Below are 17,440 nucleotides of genomic sequence, written 5' to 3' on the forward strand. Positions count from 1 at the left end.
TATCCCCTCTCTGAATCTCATCCTCTGACCGACCGTATGGATGTAACAATTTTATGTAAATATATTCAATATTGAATTATATAATATATTCAATATTTTGTAATGTTGTAATATATGTGAAATAATTCACATACCATACAATTCACCCATTTAAAGTGTACAATTCAGTGGTTTTTAGAGTTGTGTGTTTATAGAGTTGTGCAACCCATCACCACTGTCAATTTTAGAATAAGTTTGTCACCCCTATGAAAGAACCCCTGTAGCTTTTAGCTATCGAGCCCCAGCTCCGCACCAAGCCACTTCCCAGCCCTAGGCTACCATTCACCTGCTTTCCGTTTCTGTGGATTTGCCTATTCTGGGCATTTCATATAAATGGAATCTTACAATGTGTGGTCCTTTGTGATTAACTTCTTTCAGTATAATGTTTTCAAGGCTCACCTGTGTGGTGTTAAACAGCAAGTATCAGTGCCTCTTCCTTTTTTACTGCTGAATATTATTTCATTATTTGGATAGACCGCATTTTATTTATCCACTCATCCATTGATGGGTATTTGGGTTGTTTCCACTTTTTGGCTATTTTGAATAATGCTGCTGTGAACATTTGTGTATGAGTCTTCATGTGGATATATGTTTTCGTTTCTCTTGGGTATATGCTGAGGAGTGGAATTGCTTGGTCAAATGGTAACTCTGTGTTTACCTTTTTAAGGAACTGCCAGACTGTTTTCTGAGGTGACTGTACCTATGTAATGGGCTATGTTTTCTCTCTAGCACATACCGCCTTTTAACAGAGCCTCTAATTTACTTGCTTATTTTGTCTAGTGTCTTTCTCCCAGCTATAAGGTATGATTGCACAAAGGCAGGGACTTGGGTTTGCTTTGTTCACTGCTGTATCCTCAGGGCATGGACTAGTAACTGGCAAAGAGTGAGTATGTGCTCAAGAAATATCCCTTGAATGAACGAGTGGGCCTGAGTTTTCTGATTTTTCAGTCATCTATTTATTGCCCTCATTCATTCAGCAAGGATATATAGCTCCACCTCTGTACCTGACATGAATACAACAGTGGACAAGGCAGATAGTGTCCTTGCCCACTTAGACTGGACACAGGGCCTGGATGCCTGGCCTGACCCCCACTGTGGCACAAAAACTATATAATGAAACTTTCCCCCTGCCACTTATAGGCCAGTGGAAGTACAAATGTATATATCTAGCAAATAATGATGTCAGAGTATGAGAGGTGTGGTGTTGAGGAAGGACAGGCAGCCACAGGAATGTCTGGGGAGTACACCTAACCCAGACTTAGGAAATCAGGGAAGGCTTTCTGAAGGAAGTGATATTAATATAAATGCTGGAATCTGGAAGAGAAGTAGGAGAAGTGCCCGGTGGGGGGAAGACAGTGTGTGCTGAGATGGTGCAGAGAGGGAGAGCCTGGCACATTTCAGGAACATGGAGCAGGTGGAGTGCAGGCGTTAGTGAGGGAAAAGATGAAGCTGGAGCTATACACGGGGCTGGCTGTCGGAATTGGCGCCGTGGTGAGGATTCGGGTGTTCTCTCAAGATCAATGGGCAGCTGTGGCAGGGCTTTCCATGGGGCAGTAGCCCGAGTCAGATTGGCATTTTGGAAAGCCTGTCTGACTACAGCGTGGAGAAGTCAGGGAGCCATTCCAAGATGGCGGTCTGCATGGCAGCCCAGGTGGGGAAGGTGGGAGGTGGAGCGAGTCGAGAGATTTCAGAGGTGGAGTTGCTGGGATGTAGGGGTAGTCTGGAAGGGGGATGCCTACCCAGGTTTCTAGTTTGCACAGGACTGTACTTAGATGGTGGGCTCTCTCCCAGCTAGCACAGTGCTGGATACTTTAGTGCAGCGTTGGATGCAATGAGTTAGAGTGGAGAAATCCAGGAGACCCAAGAAGACAAAGAGACTCGTGTCCTTAGACAATTCCTGTTCATTGGGCTTTGACTGCCCTTGGCTGGGTTAAAAAGGTTTGGGAGGCTGAGTCCACACAACTGTGTCATGATGGATTAGTGGTGTCTGCCATGGACATGTCAAAAGGGTTGTGAAAACGCATCCAGTAGAGCATGTCACAATTGATTGGTAATGTCTGCCGTGGGCATTGGAGGCTGGCAGCTGGGCTATGTGGTCATTTACCCTGCAGTAGGCAGGGGGGTTCTAGGTGTCTGGAAAAGGCATAGCTAGGCTCATTGGCAAATAGAAGGACATCAATAAGGTTGTCAGGGTGGAGAGTATAGTGTAAAAAGAGAAAAAGGTTTAGGATCAAGCTTTGAGGAAATGTGCCTTCTAGAAGTTGAGGAGAGGAATAGGAAAGATCAGGGAAGACAGAGAAAACTGGAGAGGTAGGAGGAAACCAGGAGAGTATAATGCTGTGGAAGCCATGGAAAGAGGTGTTTTTAGAAGGATGAAGTGGTCAGCAGTATCAAATGATTCTGAGAGGTCTAGAACTGGGGTCAGCAAACTTTCTAAAAGGGGCTAGAGAGTAAATATTTTCAGTTTTGTGGACCATGTGGTTTCTGTCTCAACTATTCAATTCTCCCCATCGCAGCATGGAAGTGGCCACAGACCCCATATAATTGAATGGTGTGGTTGTACTCTAATAAAACTTTATTTACAGAGACAAGCAGTGGGCCAGATTTGACCCAGGGGCTATAGTTTGCTGATCCTGTTCTAGAAGATGAGAACTGAGCAAAGGCCATTGCCCTTAGCGGCGCAGGCATCTCCTGGTGGGCTGAGGGAAGTGAGGCTGGGAGGAGAAGGGAAGAGAGAGGATCGTGGCTGGTGGGAGGACTTGGGACCAGGGAAGGTATGATTTTTTTTTTTTTTTTTTTTTTTTTTTTTTAGTGATTAAATGCTGATGGGAAGGAACCATCAGAAAAAGGAGAGGTTGAGGATACAAAAAGGGGAACTTGGAGAAGGCGGCCTAAGGAGGAAGGTGATCTTGAGCTGATCTAGAGCTGAGCTGGGTGGCTTCCCACATAAAGACAAGAGAGGAGGGAGGGTGAGTGCTGATGGCGTGTGGGCGCCTTTGGTAGAAATGCGGGCACAGGACCGATACTGTAATAAAGATCCAGTAAAAAGTCTGAAAAAATAAGAAGCCCTAAAGCAGTCCCTGCCCCTGTAAGAAGCTAGAATGGGTTATTCTGGAAAGAAACCCAAGGCAGCCTTTTGTGGCCCACTCAACCACACATTCTATTATATCCCACTTTTGTTGGCGTTTAAAGTAATTATTATATAGACCCGTAATCCTTTAGCCATAATTTTAAAAATACAGAAAGTTCTAATAAACAGGGTTTTCCCAAGTGTGGTTGCCATTTGGTGGTAAGACCTCACTCATTTATGATGTGAGGCTGTCACAGTCGTCATGCCTTCACTTTGCCTGGATTATCGTGACTTCCTGAGAAATATTAACATTAACATGTGTGATTCCAGGATGCCGTCCCAGCTGTTGAGAGGGTTGTATCTTTTATGGTGTGTATTCCCTGTTTCAAAAATTTGGAAAGGGACGAGTCTCAAAAGTTGCTTGGCCCCAGGGCCTGAGATCGGAGTGTAAACCCGTATGTCTCTCTCTCCTACCTGAATGAAGCCACTGAGCCCTTCGCATCCCTCACTGGGCTGGCACTGCCTTGCCACACCGTAAAGGTTCAAGTGACTCGGGGTCAATGAAAGAAACTTCCTGTGTAAGTGACAGTCCCCATCCCATTCACTGCCTGTTCTGGTATCTGGGCCTTCATTGACAAAGTGCTCGTGTGTGGCCACCAGGTTGCTGTTCTCCTTGTCGCGTCATGGGGCAATTCCTCTTCTTCCAGGCACTCTGGCTGGCGTCATCGATCTCGCCGTGGACTGGATGACAGATCTGAAGGAAGGGGTTTGCCTATCTGCCTTCTGGTACAGCCACGAGCAATGCTGCTGGACTTCCAACGAGACCACTTTTGAGGACAGGGACAAGTGTCCCCTGTGGCAGAAATGGTCAGAGCTGCTGGTGAATCAGTCGGAGGTGGGTGTCAGGCAGGGTCCTGGTCCCCATTCCACATGCACTTTAGAATGCTGCCGGGCAATTTGGGAATGTCTGTCATTTCACCTTCAAGTGTCTGTTCTAGTCATAGTGCACGGCTTAATACTTAATACTATGTGACTTTCTTTGCTCTAGCTCATGCTACCCCTCAAACCTCATCTGGAAAACCCTTCCCTGTTGTTTCATGTGCACAGTATGTACTAATGTGTGTCTTTTAAAGCCTCATGTCTGGCTTTATTTTTCTTAGCAAAGGTGGTTTGTTGATCATGCTGAAGAAATAGGGTTAGTTACCTTCTAATTGGGGAGAAAAGATTAGTTATCCTTTTTTAAAAAGTAACAGCTTTAGTGAGATAAAATTTACAGTTCATATGGTTCATCCGTTTGAAGTGCACAGTTCAATGGCTTTTAGTATATTCACAGAGCTACGTGCCCATCACCACAATCTAATTTTAGAACATTTTCATCACTGCCCCCCAAACCCTGTACTCATTAGCAGTCACTCCTATGCTCCCCCAATCCGCCAGCTCTAAGCAACCACGGATCTTCTTTTTTTCTCTGTAGATTTGTCTCTTCTGGACATTTCATATAAATAAAATCATACAATATGCGGACTTTGTGTCTGGCTTCTGTCACTTAGCATGATGTTTCCCAGGTTCCTGCACGTCGTAGCATGGATCAGTATTTCCTTCTTGTACATGGTTAAATAACATTCTGTTGTATGGATATGTCACATTTTATTTATCTATTCGTCAGTTGCTTGTGCTTTTTGGCTATTATGAATGATGTTGCTGTGAACATTTGTGTCCAAGTTTTTGTGTGGACATATGTTTCATTTCCCTTGGGTATATACCTAGGAGAGGACTTGCTGGGTCAGATGGGAACTCTGTTTAACTTTTTGAGAACCCGCCAGACTGTTTCCAAAGTGGCTGCGCCATTTCACACACCCGCTAGCAGTGATTGACAGTTCTAATTTCTCCCATCCTTACCAACACTTGCTATTGTCTGTTTTTGAGTATAGCTCTCGTAGTGGGTGTGAAGTGCTACCTCACTGTGGTTTTAGTTATCATTTTCTTTTTTTTTTTTTTTTGAGACAGAGTCTCGCTTTGTTGCCCAGGCTAGAGCGAGTGCCGTGGCGTCAGCCTAGCTCACAGCAACCTCAAACTCCTGGGCTCTAGCAATCATCCTGCCTCAGCCTCCCGAGTAGCTGGGACTACAGGCATGCGCCACCATGCCCGGCTAATTTTTTCTATATATATTAGTTGGCCAATTAATTTCTATTTATAGTAGAGACGGGGTCTTGCTCTTGGTCAGGCTGGTTTCGAACTCCTGACCTCGAGCAATCCGCCCGCCTCGGCCTCCCAGAGTGCTAGGATTACAGGCGTGAGCCACCGCGCCCGGCCTAGTTATCATTTTCCATTGCATTTTATGAGCATATTTCAGAGGATGTTCTGGGCCTTCCTTGAAGGGAATGTCCCAGGCCCAGGAGATGTAGTATGAACCACACACGTAGGGACCGCCCTCATGGCAATTAGAATTTCCAATCTTTATAAAGACCTTCACTCAGGAAGGGGTTAACTTCTAACCAAACTCAGTGACCGATCAGAACACCAGGTGAGGGGGAGCCGGGCTGCCAAGCTTCACATTAGGGGTAATGTGAGGCTTGCTCGAGCTAGAACTATTTTTGGAAGATGTATGTAATCTGTTTATACATCTCCTCCTTTCCCTGCTCTTTTTTTTTTGCCCGACTGACTTACCACAGCTGAAGACATTTGGAATGCACTTTGCCATTTTGCTAAACCTCTTTCTCGGTGGAATTGAAAATTAATTCCTTCAAATCTCAGAAATAGACAGAGATCTTGAAATCTCACACGTTCTCAGTGCTCTCCATTACTTCGAGAAAGAAATTCTCTACTTGGGTTGATGGGCGTGGGCAGGCGGAATTGGCTGCGTGCCATGTTTTATTTCTTCTCTCCTTGCAGTGTGTGTTTTGGGGAAATATGGTTGTCCATCTTTTCAGCTGTTTTTAAGATTTATTCTTTGATGCAAGGAATTATTGTTAGTAAGAGTGAGAAGTTATTTTTAGCCTCCCAAAAAAAGTACATATTTAAGTGGGTGAAAGGTATTTCTCAGTCTGATTTCTCACCACATAGGGTGTGAATATATGTGCTTGTAAAGGCAGCGCAGTCTCCTGGAACTGTTTTTGCATTTAATAGGCACACACGTGGCCACGGCCGTGGCCTGACTTGTAGGTGACCTTTCTTTCCTTCCCCCCTCACTTGGGAAATCCAGATGGGAGCGAGAAGCTAAGGCCCAGAGAAACGTGGCCTCCATGCAGCAGATTAGGTCCTTGGCCTAAAAGGCCTCAGACTGTGTGTGTGGTTGAGGAAACGTTCTCCACACATCAGGTAATTTGGAATAAATGGTTCAATGAATTATTCTGAAGGAGATCAAGCTTGTCTCCTCTAGTAGTGCCTCTCAAATGTTAGCACGCATCAGAACCGTCTGGAGGGCCTGTTAGAACACACTTAGGTGGGCCCCACCCATGGTGTCTGACTTAGCAGCTTTGGCCTGAGTTCTGAGAGTCAGCACTTCTAACACGCTCCCCGGCGATGCTGCTGCCGCCGCTGCTGGTCCACGGACCACACTTTGAGGAGCATATTCTGAAATATGGTTCCAACCCTTGTTCATTGGCACTGCAGCTGCTTGTTGTGGTATGGGTGTGGTCATAATGAAAGCTGAGCGAGACCAATCCACCGCAGACAAGACAAAACAAATCTGCCAGGGTCTCGAAGGCAGACTTTTCTGCATCCCACATTTCATTAACTCTGGTGCAAGTGGTGATTAAAACCAAGCAGCATTCACAGTTTCCATTACTGCTGAGATTTCACTTAGTAGAAGCTACGTGTAAATAGCTCCTGGAGAAACACCCAGTGCGCTGTTTGTGTTTACTGACTGTAGCAATAGCAACAGCTGATAAAACCAACACCAGCGTTTTTGTTTACATAGGACGGGGACCAAACCTGCCCAGTGCCATCAAAGCTTTTGTTGTCACGACAGAGGGGGTAGGGATGGGTACATTGCTCAGTTCTGCTATGGCTCATGTTTCCTTTCTTGTTTTATATCTGTTGTTTAGGGTGCCAGTGCTTACATTCTGAATTACTTAATGTACATCCTGTGGGCGCTGCTGTTTGCATTTTTGGCCGTCTCCCTGGTGCGTGTATTTGCGCCATATGCCTGTGGCTCTGGTATACCAGAGGTGAGTCGTGGCTGGGTTCTTTTGTGCAATGGTAAGAACAGCAAATGCTTCTTTGGCACTGTTGTACTAAGCACAGTTCCAAGTATTTTACATGTATTAACTCATTTACTCCCCGGTGCTATTATTCTTCATTTGATAGCTGAGGAAGCTAAAACGCAGAGAGGGTAAGTAACTTGCTTAAGGTAACCAAGCTTAAGGTAAGCTGTGAATTGAATCCAGGGGTCTGATTTCAGGATTTATTTGTACTCTATACTTGAGATTTCTGCTCTATTATTTCTCAGATGATTAAAGCCTTATCTTTGTAAACCAGGCATAACTCTTAAAGCCTGTGGAATCAGAGTTCATTAACCACACATATAAACGTGGCACTGTACTCCCTCATGAGTGCATCTATGATGTAATGTGAAAAAAGACAGTAGTGGAGGTTTGTTGCTGAGAAAGTTTGCTGAGGATTAAACTCCCTTGCCATGTCTTGCTCTTCTGATGACAAGGTAATAGCAATCTTTAAAAAACTTAATTCCACCTTCAGTGCCTGCACTGTGCACGTACCCCTGTGCATTTGGAGTTCTTATAAATAGTTCTTAGGACTTTCATCCAACCAAAGTATGAGGCGAAGTCACCTCATTGATTAAGGGGAATGCTGAAGACCAGGCTTGAGATCCAGGAGGATCTGCAGGGCAGAAGAACGATAATTAAGCTGATTCCCAAAAAGCCCGGATAGCAAAAATTTTAGCAGGAAGTGATTTTAAAGTTCTGATATCACTCTAATCTGGTTCAGTTCTCCTTCAGGTTGCTGCTTCAGCAACACCCGTAGGCAGTGAGCTAGCAAGTTTGAAGATACAGTTGTGGGCTGGTTATGGCAGTAGATGCACACCCTTTGGGGATGCCCTTCAACCCTGACACTAGGCCAGACAGTTCATGGAAAGAGCTAGAGTAATTGAAGGATGGTCAAAGGCAAAATCCAACATGGTCTTGTAAGAAAGAGAGAAAAAAGAAGTCTTAAAATGTCATGCTGAATTTTTGATGGTTTATGCTAACATATTGCTTTAGGAACCTGAAAAACAAGCTATTATTACCATTTTGTTTTCTCAATGCAGCCAGTTCTGCCCAAATGCGACATGCATTCCTAAAAGTCACCATGTCATGCAGAATTGCACAATAAAAACCACAGGGCCTTAAGGGGAAAATGAGTTAGAGGCACAATGTGCAAAAACTTCATCAAGGGTACATATGAAAAAGATAGAAACCTAATAAAAACAGTAGCACAGTTTTACACATGTTAAATGGCTAAGAAACATATAAATACCACAATGAGTGTGTCATTTCTTGAAAAGAACTTGAAGTTTGCTTGGCAGTGGATGTCAGCAGGGCTGCAGCTTTTCTGTTATTATGAAGGGGTAGAAGGAGAGCTGTCTGAAATCAAGGGGAAGCTGTGACAGCAGGCATGGAGGGGCCTGGTACCCTGGCACATGTGTGAACTGGTAGGTGTTCAAGATGTGCATGTGTATGTTTTTTCTTTTTCTACATGACTCGGTTCAGCTGGGTGCAATTTTATGCATTCACCTAGTATTTCTCCCACAGGAAATGTATATGAGCAGACATAGAATTTGTGTTATGCTCAAATTCCTCCCTAATGTATGAATGGCATTGGGACAAATATGTGTTTTCAAACCAAGTGTTATAGCAGAGCTGACTATTTTATTTGCTATCTAAAGCCTAAGGCTCCCTGGACAATGAAAAGAACAGACCATCGTTGGCATTTCAGTTTACGATCCTGTTGCCCAACAGTAGGCGTTTCTGAGTCGAACATTTCCAGAATAAGGAGACGGCCAAGGGCAATGGTGGAAAATAGAAAGCAGCGATAAGAGGCACGCCTGGCAGTCCCATCTTCCCCTTCTGGGGATACGCTCAGCTTGTGACCTTATGGACAGACAGGGAGCTCAAATATGAGCTTTGTCTTTGAGGGGATGCCTGGACATTGTCATTATCCAAAGTGGGCATCTTTTTTTTTTTTAATTTCAAAATATTAAGGGGGTTCAAATGTTTTTGTTACATGGATACCTCATATAAGGCCTAAGTTGGGACTTTTAGTGTGCCCATCACCAGAATAGTGTTCACTATGCCCAATAGGTAAGTTTTTACCCCTCGCCCCTTCCTGCCTTCCTACCTTCTTGGTTTCCAATGTCCTTTATGCCTCTTTGTGCCCATGTGTGCCCATTGTTTAGCTCTCACTTATTAGAGAGTACACATGGTGTTTGTTTTCCATTCCTGAGATACTTCACTTAGGATAATGGTCTCCAGTTCCATCTAAGTTGCTGCAAAAGACATTATTTCATTCCTTTTTATAGCTGAGTAGTACTCCATAATGTGTGTGTGTGTGTGTATACACCACATTTTCTTCGTCCACCTATGAATTGATGGACACTTTGGTTGATTCCATGACTTTGCAATGGTGAATTGTGCTACACCAACATTTGAGTGCAGGTTCTTTTTGACTTTTCGGTTCTTTTCCTCTGGGTAGATACCCAGTAGTAGGATTGCTAGATCAAATGATAAGTCTACATTTATTTCTTTGAGGAATCTCCATACTCCATACTTCATGAGCATATGGTCTTTGTTTTTGCTTCAGTTTATGTGGTGAATCATGTTTATTGATTTGCATATGTTAAGCTATCCTTGCATTCCTGGGATGAAACCCATTTGATCATGGTGAATTTTCTTTTTGATGTGCTGTTGAATTTGGTTTACTAGTATTTTGTTGAGGATTTTTGCATGTATGTTCATAAGGGATATTGGTCTGTAGTTTTCTTTTTTTGTTGTGTCCTTTCCTGATTTGGGTATCAAGGTGATACTAGCTTCATAGAATAAGTTAAGGAGGATTCCCTCCTTCTTGATGTCATAAAATAATTTCTGTAGGATAGGTACCAATTTTTCTTTGTAGGTCTGCTAGAATTCAGCTTCGAATGCATTTGGTCTGGGTCTTTTCTTTGTTGGGAGATTTTTTTTTTATTACTGCTTTAATCTCACTGCTTGTTATTGGTTTATTCAAGATTTCTATTTCATCCTGATCTAAGCTTGGGAGATTGTGTGTTTCTGGAAATTTATCCATTTCCTCTATGTTTTCTAGTTTGTGTGCATAGGGGTTTTGGTAGTAGTGTTTGTGGGTGATATTTTGTATTTCTGTGGTGTAAGTTGTAATGTCTCCTTTTTCATTTCTGATTGACCTTATTTGAGTCCTTTCTCTTCTATTTCTGGTTAATTTGGCTGGTGGTCTATTGATTTTGTTTATCTTTTCAAAGAACCAACTTTTTGTTTCATTTCTTTTTTTGGTCTCCATTTCATTTAGTTTTGCTCTGAGCTTTGTTATTTCTTTTCTTTGCTAGTTTTAGTTTTGGTTTGCTCTTCTTTCTCTAGTTCCTTGAGATGTGACATTAGGTTGTTAATTTGTGGTCTTCCTTTTTTTTCTTTTTTTTTTTTTTGAGACAGAGTCTCGCTTTATTGCCTAGGCTAGAGTGAGTGCCATGGCGTCAGCCTAGCTCACAGCAACCTCAAACTCCTGGGCTCAAGCAGTCCTGCTGCCTCAGCCTCCCGAGTAGCTGGGACTACAGGCATGTGCCACCATGCCCGGCTAATTTTTTCTCTATATATAAGTTAGCCAATTAATTTCTTTCTATTTATAGTAGAGATGGGGTCTCGCTCTTGCTCAGGCTGGTTTCGAACTCCTGACCTCGAGCAGTCCGCCCGCCTCGGCCTCCCAGAGTGCTAGGATTACAGGTGTAAGCCACCACGCCCAGCCCTTCCTATCTTTTTGATGTAGGTATTTAAGGCTATGAACTTTCCCATTAGGACTGTTTTTGCTGTATCCCATAGATTTTGAAAGCTTGTGCCTCCCTTGTCATTCAGTTTGAGGAATCTTTTGATTTCCATTTTAATTTCACCATTGGATCATTCAGCAGCAGGTTGTTTAATTTCCATGACTTTGTATGGATTTGAGTGTTTCTCTTAGAATTGATTTTTGGTTTTTATTCCATGTGGTCTGAGAAGGTAAAGTATTTGGTATGATTTCGATTTTTAAACATTTTTTGAGACTTTTTTTGTGATCTAAGATATAATCAATCTTGGAAAATGTCCCAAGTGAAGATGAGAATAATGTCTATTTAGTAGTTTGGGGTAGAATGTTCTGTAAATGTCTGTTAGGTCCATTTGTTCTAGAGTTCCATTTAAGTCCAGTGTTTCTTTATTGGTTTTCTGCTTCAGTAATCTGTCCAGTTCTGTCACTGGGGTGAAGTCCCTGGCAATTATAAACCTAGTATTTATTTCTTTTCTAAATTCTAGTAAAATTTGCTTTATGAATCTGGGAGCTCCTGTGTTTGGTGCATATATATTTAGGATTATTATGTCTTCTTGTTGAATTGCTCCCTTTACCATTATAAAATGACCATCTTTGTGTTTTCTTTACCGCTGTTGATTTAAAGTTTATTTGATATGAGAATGGTTATATCTGTTCACTTTTTGTTTTCATTTATGTGGAATATTTTTTCCCTCCTATTATCTTGAGTCTATCCGAGTCCTTGTGAGTGAGATGTGTTTCTTGTAGACAGCATATACTTGGGGGGTGTTTTTTCATCCATTCAGCTAGTATGTGTGTTTTAAGTGAGGCATTCAGACTATTCATGTTCAGTGTTAGTATAGATGTATGCAGTAGTGTTCTGTTCATCATGCTGGATAATACCTATTGTTTTGTTTTCCTTCTTGTGCTATTGTTTTATTAGAGTTATGAGCTTTAACTTTTGGGTGTTTTTACATGGATGGGTATCTATTTTGCTATTCGATATATAATGCAGTTCTGAGTATTTCCTGTAGGGCAGGTCTGGTAGTGACAAATTAGCTTCATGTTTGCTTGTCTGGAAAAGTCTTTATTTCTCCATTATTTATGAAACTCAGTTTTGCAGGATACAAAATTCTTGGCTGGCAATTGTTCTATTTAAGAAGACCAAAAATGGGGCCCCAGTTCCTTCTGGCTTGCAATGTCTTTGCTGAGAAGTCCGCTCTTAACCTGATGGGTTTTCCTTTGTGGGTTAGTTGTTGCTTTTGTCTTGAAGCTTGTAGAATTTTCTCCTTCATTTTGACTTTGGCCAGGTTGATGACTATGTGTCTTGGAGATGTCCTACTTGCTGTGAATCTTCCTGGTGTTTGATGACCATCTTGTATCTGGATATCTGAATCTTTGGGGATACCAGGGAAGTTTTCCTCAATAATTCCCTTGAATAGGTTTTCCATGCTTTTTGCTTTATCTTCTTCTCCCTCAGGAATACCTACAATTCTTATATTGGCCCACTTTGCATAGTCCTATACCTCTCTGAGTGATTGTTCATTCTTTATTCTTTTGTTTGTATCTTTGATTGGCTGGGTTAGTTTGAAAGCCTTGTCTTCAAGCTCTGAAATTCTTCTGCTTGGTCTAGCCTGTTTTTGAAGATTTCTGCTATATTTTGAAATCCCCTAAATTTGAATTTCTTTCTTTCAATTTCTTTCATTTCTTTAAGTTCTGTTATATCTTTTATATTGTTTATCTCCTTAATGAGTTTTTCATTTTTTTCATTTTTTTAATTCATGTCCTGAAACATTTTTTTGGCTTCTTTGTGTTGGTTTTCAACTTTGTCTTCAATCCCATTCATCTTATTTGCCATCTATATTCTGAATTCCTTCTCTGACATTTCAGCAATTTCTTTTAGGTTGTGGTCCATTGCTGGAGACGTATTGTGATCCTTTGGAGGTGTTGAAACAGCTTGTTTTTTCATGTTGCCAGAGTTCTTATTCTGGTTCCTTCTCATCTGAAATCTCTTCTCTCAGCTCAAGACAGATAAACTTGTAATACACTTGTTTTCCTCTGCTGGGAACTCTCCTTAAGGCAAAGAAGGGGAGAGGTCCCTGGATGGTACACTTGTGTCCTGCTATGGAGGATTGACCTGGCCCGAGGTGGGCAAATGCACTGTGAACATTTAATACTGTTGCTCTCCTGCCTCACCATTCCCCTGTGGTTGTCACTGGTGGTCCCTGCATTTCAGAGTGAGTGAATGCCCCACCTAGTTCTGTAAGCAGCAGTGATTATTAAGCCTAGCCAGCTTGAGAGCTACTCCACTCAGATCTGTGGCCAGTGGCATTTGTCAGCCTGCACCAGCTTGAGCACAGCCCTGCCCATACCTAAAGCAGGCATCTTTATTGGTGGCAACTGAGCTTAAAGGAATAAAATAGTGACTTGAGCATTTGTTATGTGACAGAAGTACAAAGGACACATTGACATGGATGAAACTAAAAATGTGATTGGTGCCAAGTGAAAAAAGTTGCAGAAGAATACAGAACGTATGATACTATTAACATAAAGTCCATAAACAGGCTGGGTGCAGTGGCTTGCTCCTGTAATCCTAGCACTCTGGGAGGCCGAGGCAGGCGAATTGCTCAAGGTCAGGAGTTCGAAACCAGCCTGAGCAAGAGTGAGACCCTGAGCTGGGCATCATGGTGCAAGCCTGTAGTCCCAGCTACTCGGGAGGCTGAGGCAGGAGGATCGCTTGAGCCCAGGAGTTTGAGGTTGCAGTGAGCTAGGGTGACACTACTATACTCTAGCTGGGGCAACAGAGTGAGACTGTCTCAAAAATAAATAAATAAAACAGAATACTCATAGTTTGTTGGGCTTGGGGATTTAGAGAGAACTGGGTAAGGGTATCCTCTTTCTACTTCTGTTTGTTTTATCAGTAGACCCACTGTCTGCTATATAAGAAATCACATCCTCTCAGAACTTACTCTGTGTTGACGTTTCAGTTTATTACAAAACACAAACACTCTTGCAAATATTTATTTACCAGAAAGCGTTCTGGTTTTCAGGTTACCATCAGCAAGTCACAAATCTGCTGTAATATATCTTGTTAAAGCCCTGCTTACTTCAGTCTCTGTGAATTCAAATTAAAGTGAGTGATTGGATTTTGGCATCTGCTGGGAATGAATTTGCCTTCTTTAGTCCCTAATTTGATCATGAGAATTTTATAAAATCATTTTAGAGAATTACAAAATACCTATTACATTGTTCAATTCACCACATGTCATGGCTGGCAAAGGCTCAGGTAATTTAGATGCTTGTAATTTTCTAAATGCTATTATGCTTTTAAACTGCACCCTGGGGTCCAAATCCACATTAACTAACTGACAAAAAATTATAGATAATTTTATTCGAGGCAACACAAAAGGGCAGGATTGTGGCAGGCATAATAAAACATCCCTTAAATAAAGGGATCTGAAATCCCAGAGCACAGGCTCAATTAGGCCAACTATTAATACCACTAGTTAAGGATAGATTTAACCACAGCTAGTTTGTCTGCCACTAGTTAAAGGCTCGTTTAAGAAAAACCATCTGACTGTGTAGCTAGGAGATCTCATGCATATTCAGTAGGAAGGAGCTCATTGAGTCCTTTGAGAGCACACACGTGTGCCCTCCCCCCAACACACACTTGAATTATTGACTCCATGACCCTCCCCACATTGCCAAAGGTGACATGATGCTCAGTAGCAGGTGTTGGTGAAAGAACAAAGAGTATTTCAGGGTTGTCTCTTAAATACTCTTTTAAGAAATTAGGATTATCTATAATACTCTTTCCAGGAATGGAGCAGTGGCTGCTCTCCACCTGAGCTGCATTTTAGACTCATCTGGGGAGGCTGTAAAAATCCTCATACCCTGGATGCACCTCAGACCAATTACATCAAATCTCTGTGGCGACAGCCAGTCCGAAAGCTTTCCTAATTCCGTAGGTGATTCTGATGAGCGAGCACCAAGGTTGAGGAGGACTGTAGTAGCTATTTGGGAAATTGAGCACTTGGCAGAGCATAAGGAGGCATTTTCAAGTTATGCAAATTATTCTGACAAGAAAGAAATACCATTGGGAAAAGAGGAACTGACCACGAATTTCATTGACTAACTCACTCAGTGTCTGATTAATCTATTGCTAGCTCAGCAGTGAGCATTCATTCCATTGTAGCCAATGTGGAAGTGGTTGGAGGTAGAAAAGTTATTTAGCCATTGGTGATGCTTCTGTATCTAAAAGAACACCATTTTGGGGAAGAGGACCTCAGTATATGAAGTTAGTCAGTGAGACTGGCACCCAGTTGATTTCTAAAAGCATTAGGCAAAGACTCAAGGGCATCTGTAGGAAGAAAGCCATTATTTGGCATTTACAAAGTGCAGCAGGTCTGAAAATGGAGCAAGACGAGTCTCCCTATAGTCAAAGTCCTCTTTGATACACTAAGGGAGGATTTGATGGAAGAGAAGGGGTTGTCATGGATTCAAACATCTTTATACCCCCACAAAGGTGCATTATTAGAAAGTTGAACATCTTTGTTTTCTGACATTGCAGTAAGAATATTTTCAAACATACAGAAATGTTGAAAGAACTGGACAATAAACACCCACTTATTTGCCTCCAGCAGGAGTCAGTAACCTTTCCCTATAAAAGAGGGAGAGTCAATATTTTAGGCCTCAGGGCCCAAGAGGCAAAATGAGGCAACTGTTCTCACCAAAAGACTAGTAGTGTTTTATACGTGTTACTTAAGAAAAAAAAAATCCTGTTAAAGCCATTCTTAGCTTGTGGTTCATGTAAAAATAGGCAGTGGGTCAGATTTGGCCCATGGGCCATAGTTTGCCAACTTCTGACTGAAGGTTCAACTGACATTTCACTGTTGTAGGGGAGGCAAAATATGACCTCTACCTTTTTAGGGATTTTGGCTGGGCCTGAGAATTAAATTGACTTAAGACAGATCAAAAGGAGAAAAACATATAAACCTATCTAATATAAGTTTTACATGACATTGGAGCCCTAATAAGAAAATGGAGGCCTGAAGAGCAGTTGGAGTTGAACATTTATATACTGAATTGGACAAAGAGGAGTAAGCTATGCAAGTGTGAGAAGGCCCAGGGGCTTGGGCTGGGACAGTTAGTCGGGTGGAGGAATGGCCAGGAGGATAAGGTTAGTCTAACAACATTTGTTTGTACGGATTTCCCTTGGCCTCGACGTCCCCTCCTTGATAATAATGACACATTCTTTCTAGTATAGGAAGGGTGTCTTTCACGTGGGAATTTCATCTTCTGCCTTTAAGAAATAATGAAGGTCAGAGTGATACTCTTGTACTTGTTGTTTCTCAGATTCCTTTAACTCAACATAGTTTGCCACAGTGGCATGTTTTGGGGTCACTTATTCTTCACTCCTTCACTCTCTGTGCTTGGTCACGTAGCTGGCCAGCTCGCCATCTCTTTGTTTTGGATATATTTCAAGAGTTAAGAGTTAGCAATTAAGATCAATAGGTATATGTCTCTTCTCAGTACAACAAAGGGTAAAGTGAACAGGATAACATGCCGTAAATAAAATGAGACCTTGATAATGATTTAATGATTTCAGGCCTCTTTATCATCATTTTTTCTTTAAGTATCCTTTTTTTTTTTTTACCATGTATTGAATTTTAATGTTTTTGTTAATATAATATAAAGTTATATATTAATATAAAATTCTGTTAATACAATATAAAATTACAGATAAATTAAAAAGTGGAACTATCCTTTCTTCCATGTGATTTAGTGAATCTAAACTTTTAACATGCCTCTCAGAGGAATTGCAGCTATTTTCCTAGCCATGGATCGAAGCAGTTCATTCCCTCTCGTTCTCCATCCTGTTTCAGATAAAGACTATTTTGAGTGGCTTTATCATCAGGGGCTACCTGGGGAAGTGGACTCTGCTAATCAAGACGGTCACCCTGGTGCTGGTAGTGTCCTCCGGCCTGAGCCTTGGGAAAGAAGGGCCGCTGGTGCACGTGGCCTGTTGCTGCGGCAACTTCTTCAGCAGCCTTTTCTCCAAGTACAGCAAGAACGAGGGCAAGAGGCGCGAGGTGAGCTGGCTCAGCTTCCATGTGCAGTGGAGCTTTCTTCCCACAGCCCCCTTCTCCCATGTCACCTGCACATGCTGGCACATGTTTGTTTTCATGGAAGGCCTTGGAGCTTACCTAGAACTATTTGCCTTGTAGGTGCTGTCAGCTGCAGCAGCTGCTGGAGTCTCCGTCGCCTTTGGTGCGCCGATTGGGGGTGTGCTTTTCAGTCTAGAAGAGGTGAGACTGGGCAGCTGAGGGAACA

The 17,440-nt window shown here is 42.3% G+C and overlaps 1 protein-coding gene across 5 annotated transcripts in view; it reads left to right on the forward strand.

Annotated features, from left to right (window-relative positions):
• Positions 1 to 17,440, forward strand: part of CLCN4 (chloride voltage-gated channel 4) — a 79,355-nt gene that overhangs the window by 34,097 nt on the left and 27,818 nt on the right. For all 5 annotated transcript variants that reach the window (XM_075999158.1, XM_012784850.3, XM_012784849.3 and 2 more), the window contains 4 exons: positions 3,817 to 4,004; positions 7,156 to 7,278; positions 16,993 to 17,199; positions 17,335 to 17,415. In XM_075999158.1, coding sequence (XP_075855273.1) covers positions 3,817 to 4,004; positions 7,156 to 7,278; positions 16,993 to 17,199; positions 17,335 to 17,415 — 599 coding nt within the window. The remainder of the gene's footprint in view (positions 1 to 3,816; positions 4,005 to 7,155; positions 7,279 to 16,992; positions 17,200 to 17,334; positions 17,416 to 17,440) is intronic.

The sequence above is a fragment of the Microcebus murinus genome, chromosome X (genome assembly GCF_040939455.1).
Source record: "Microcebus murinus isolate Inina chromosome X, M.murinus_Inina_mat1.0, whole genome shotgun sequence".
NCBI lineage: Eukaryota > Metazoa > Chordata > Mammalia > Primates > Cheirogaleidae > Microcebus > Microcebus murinus.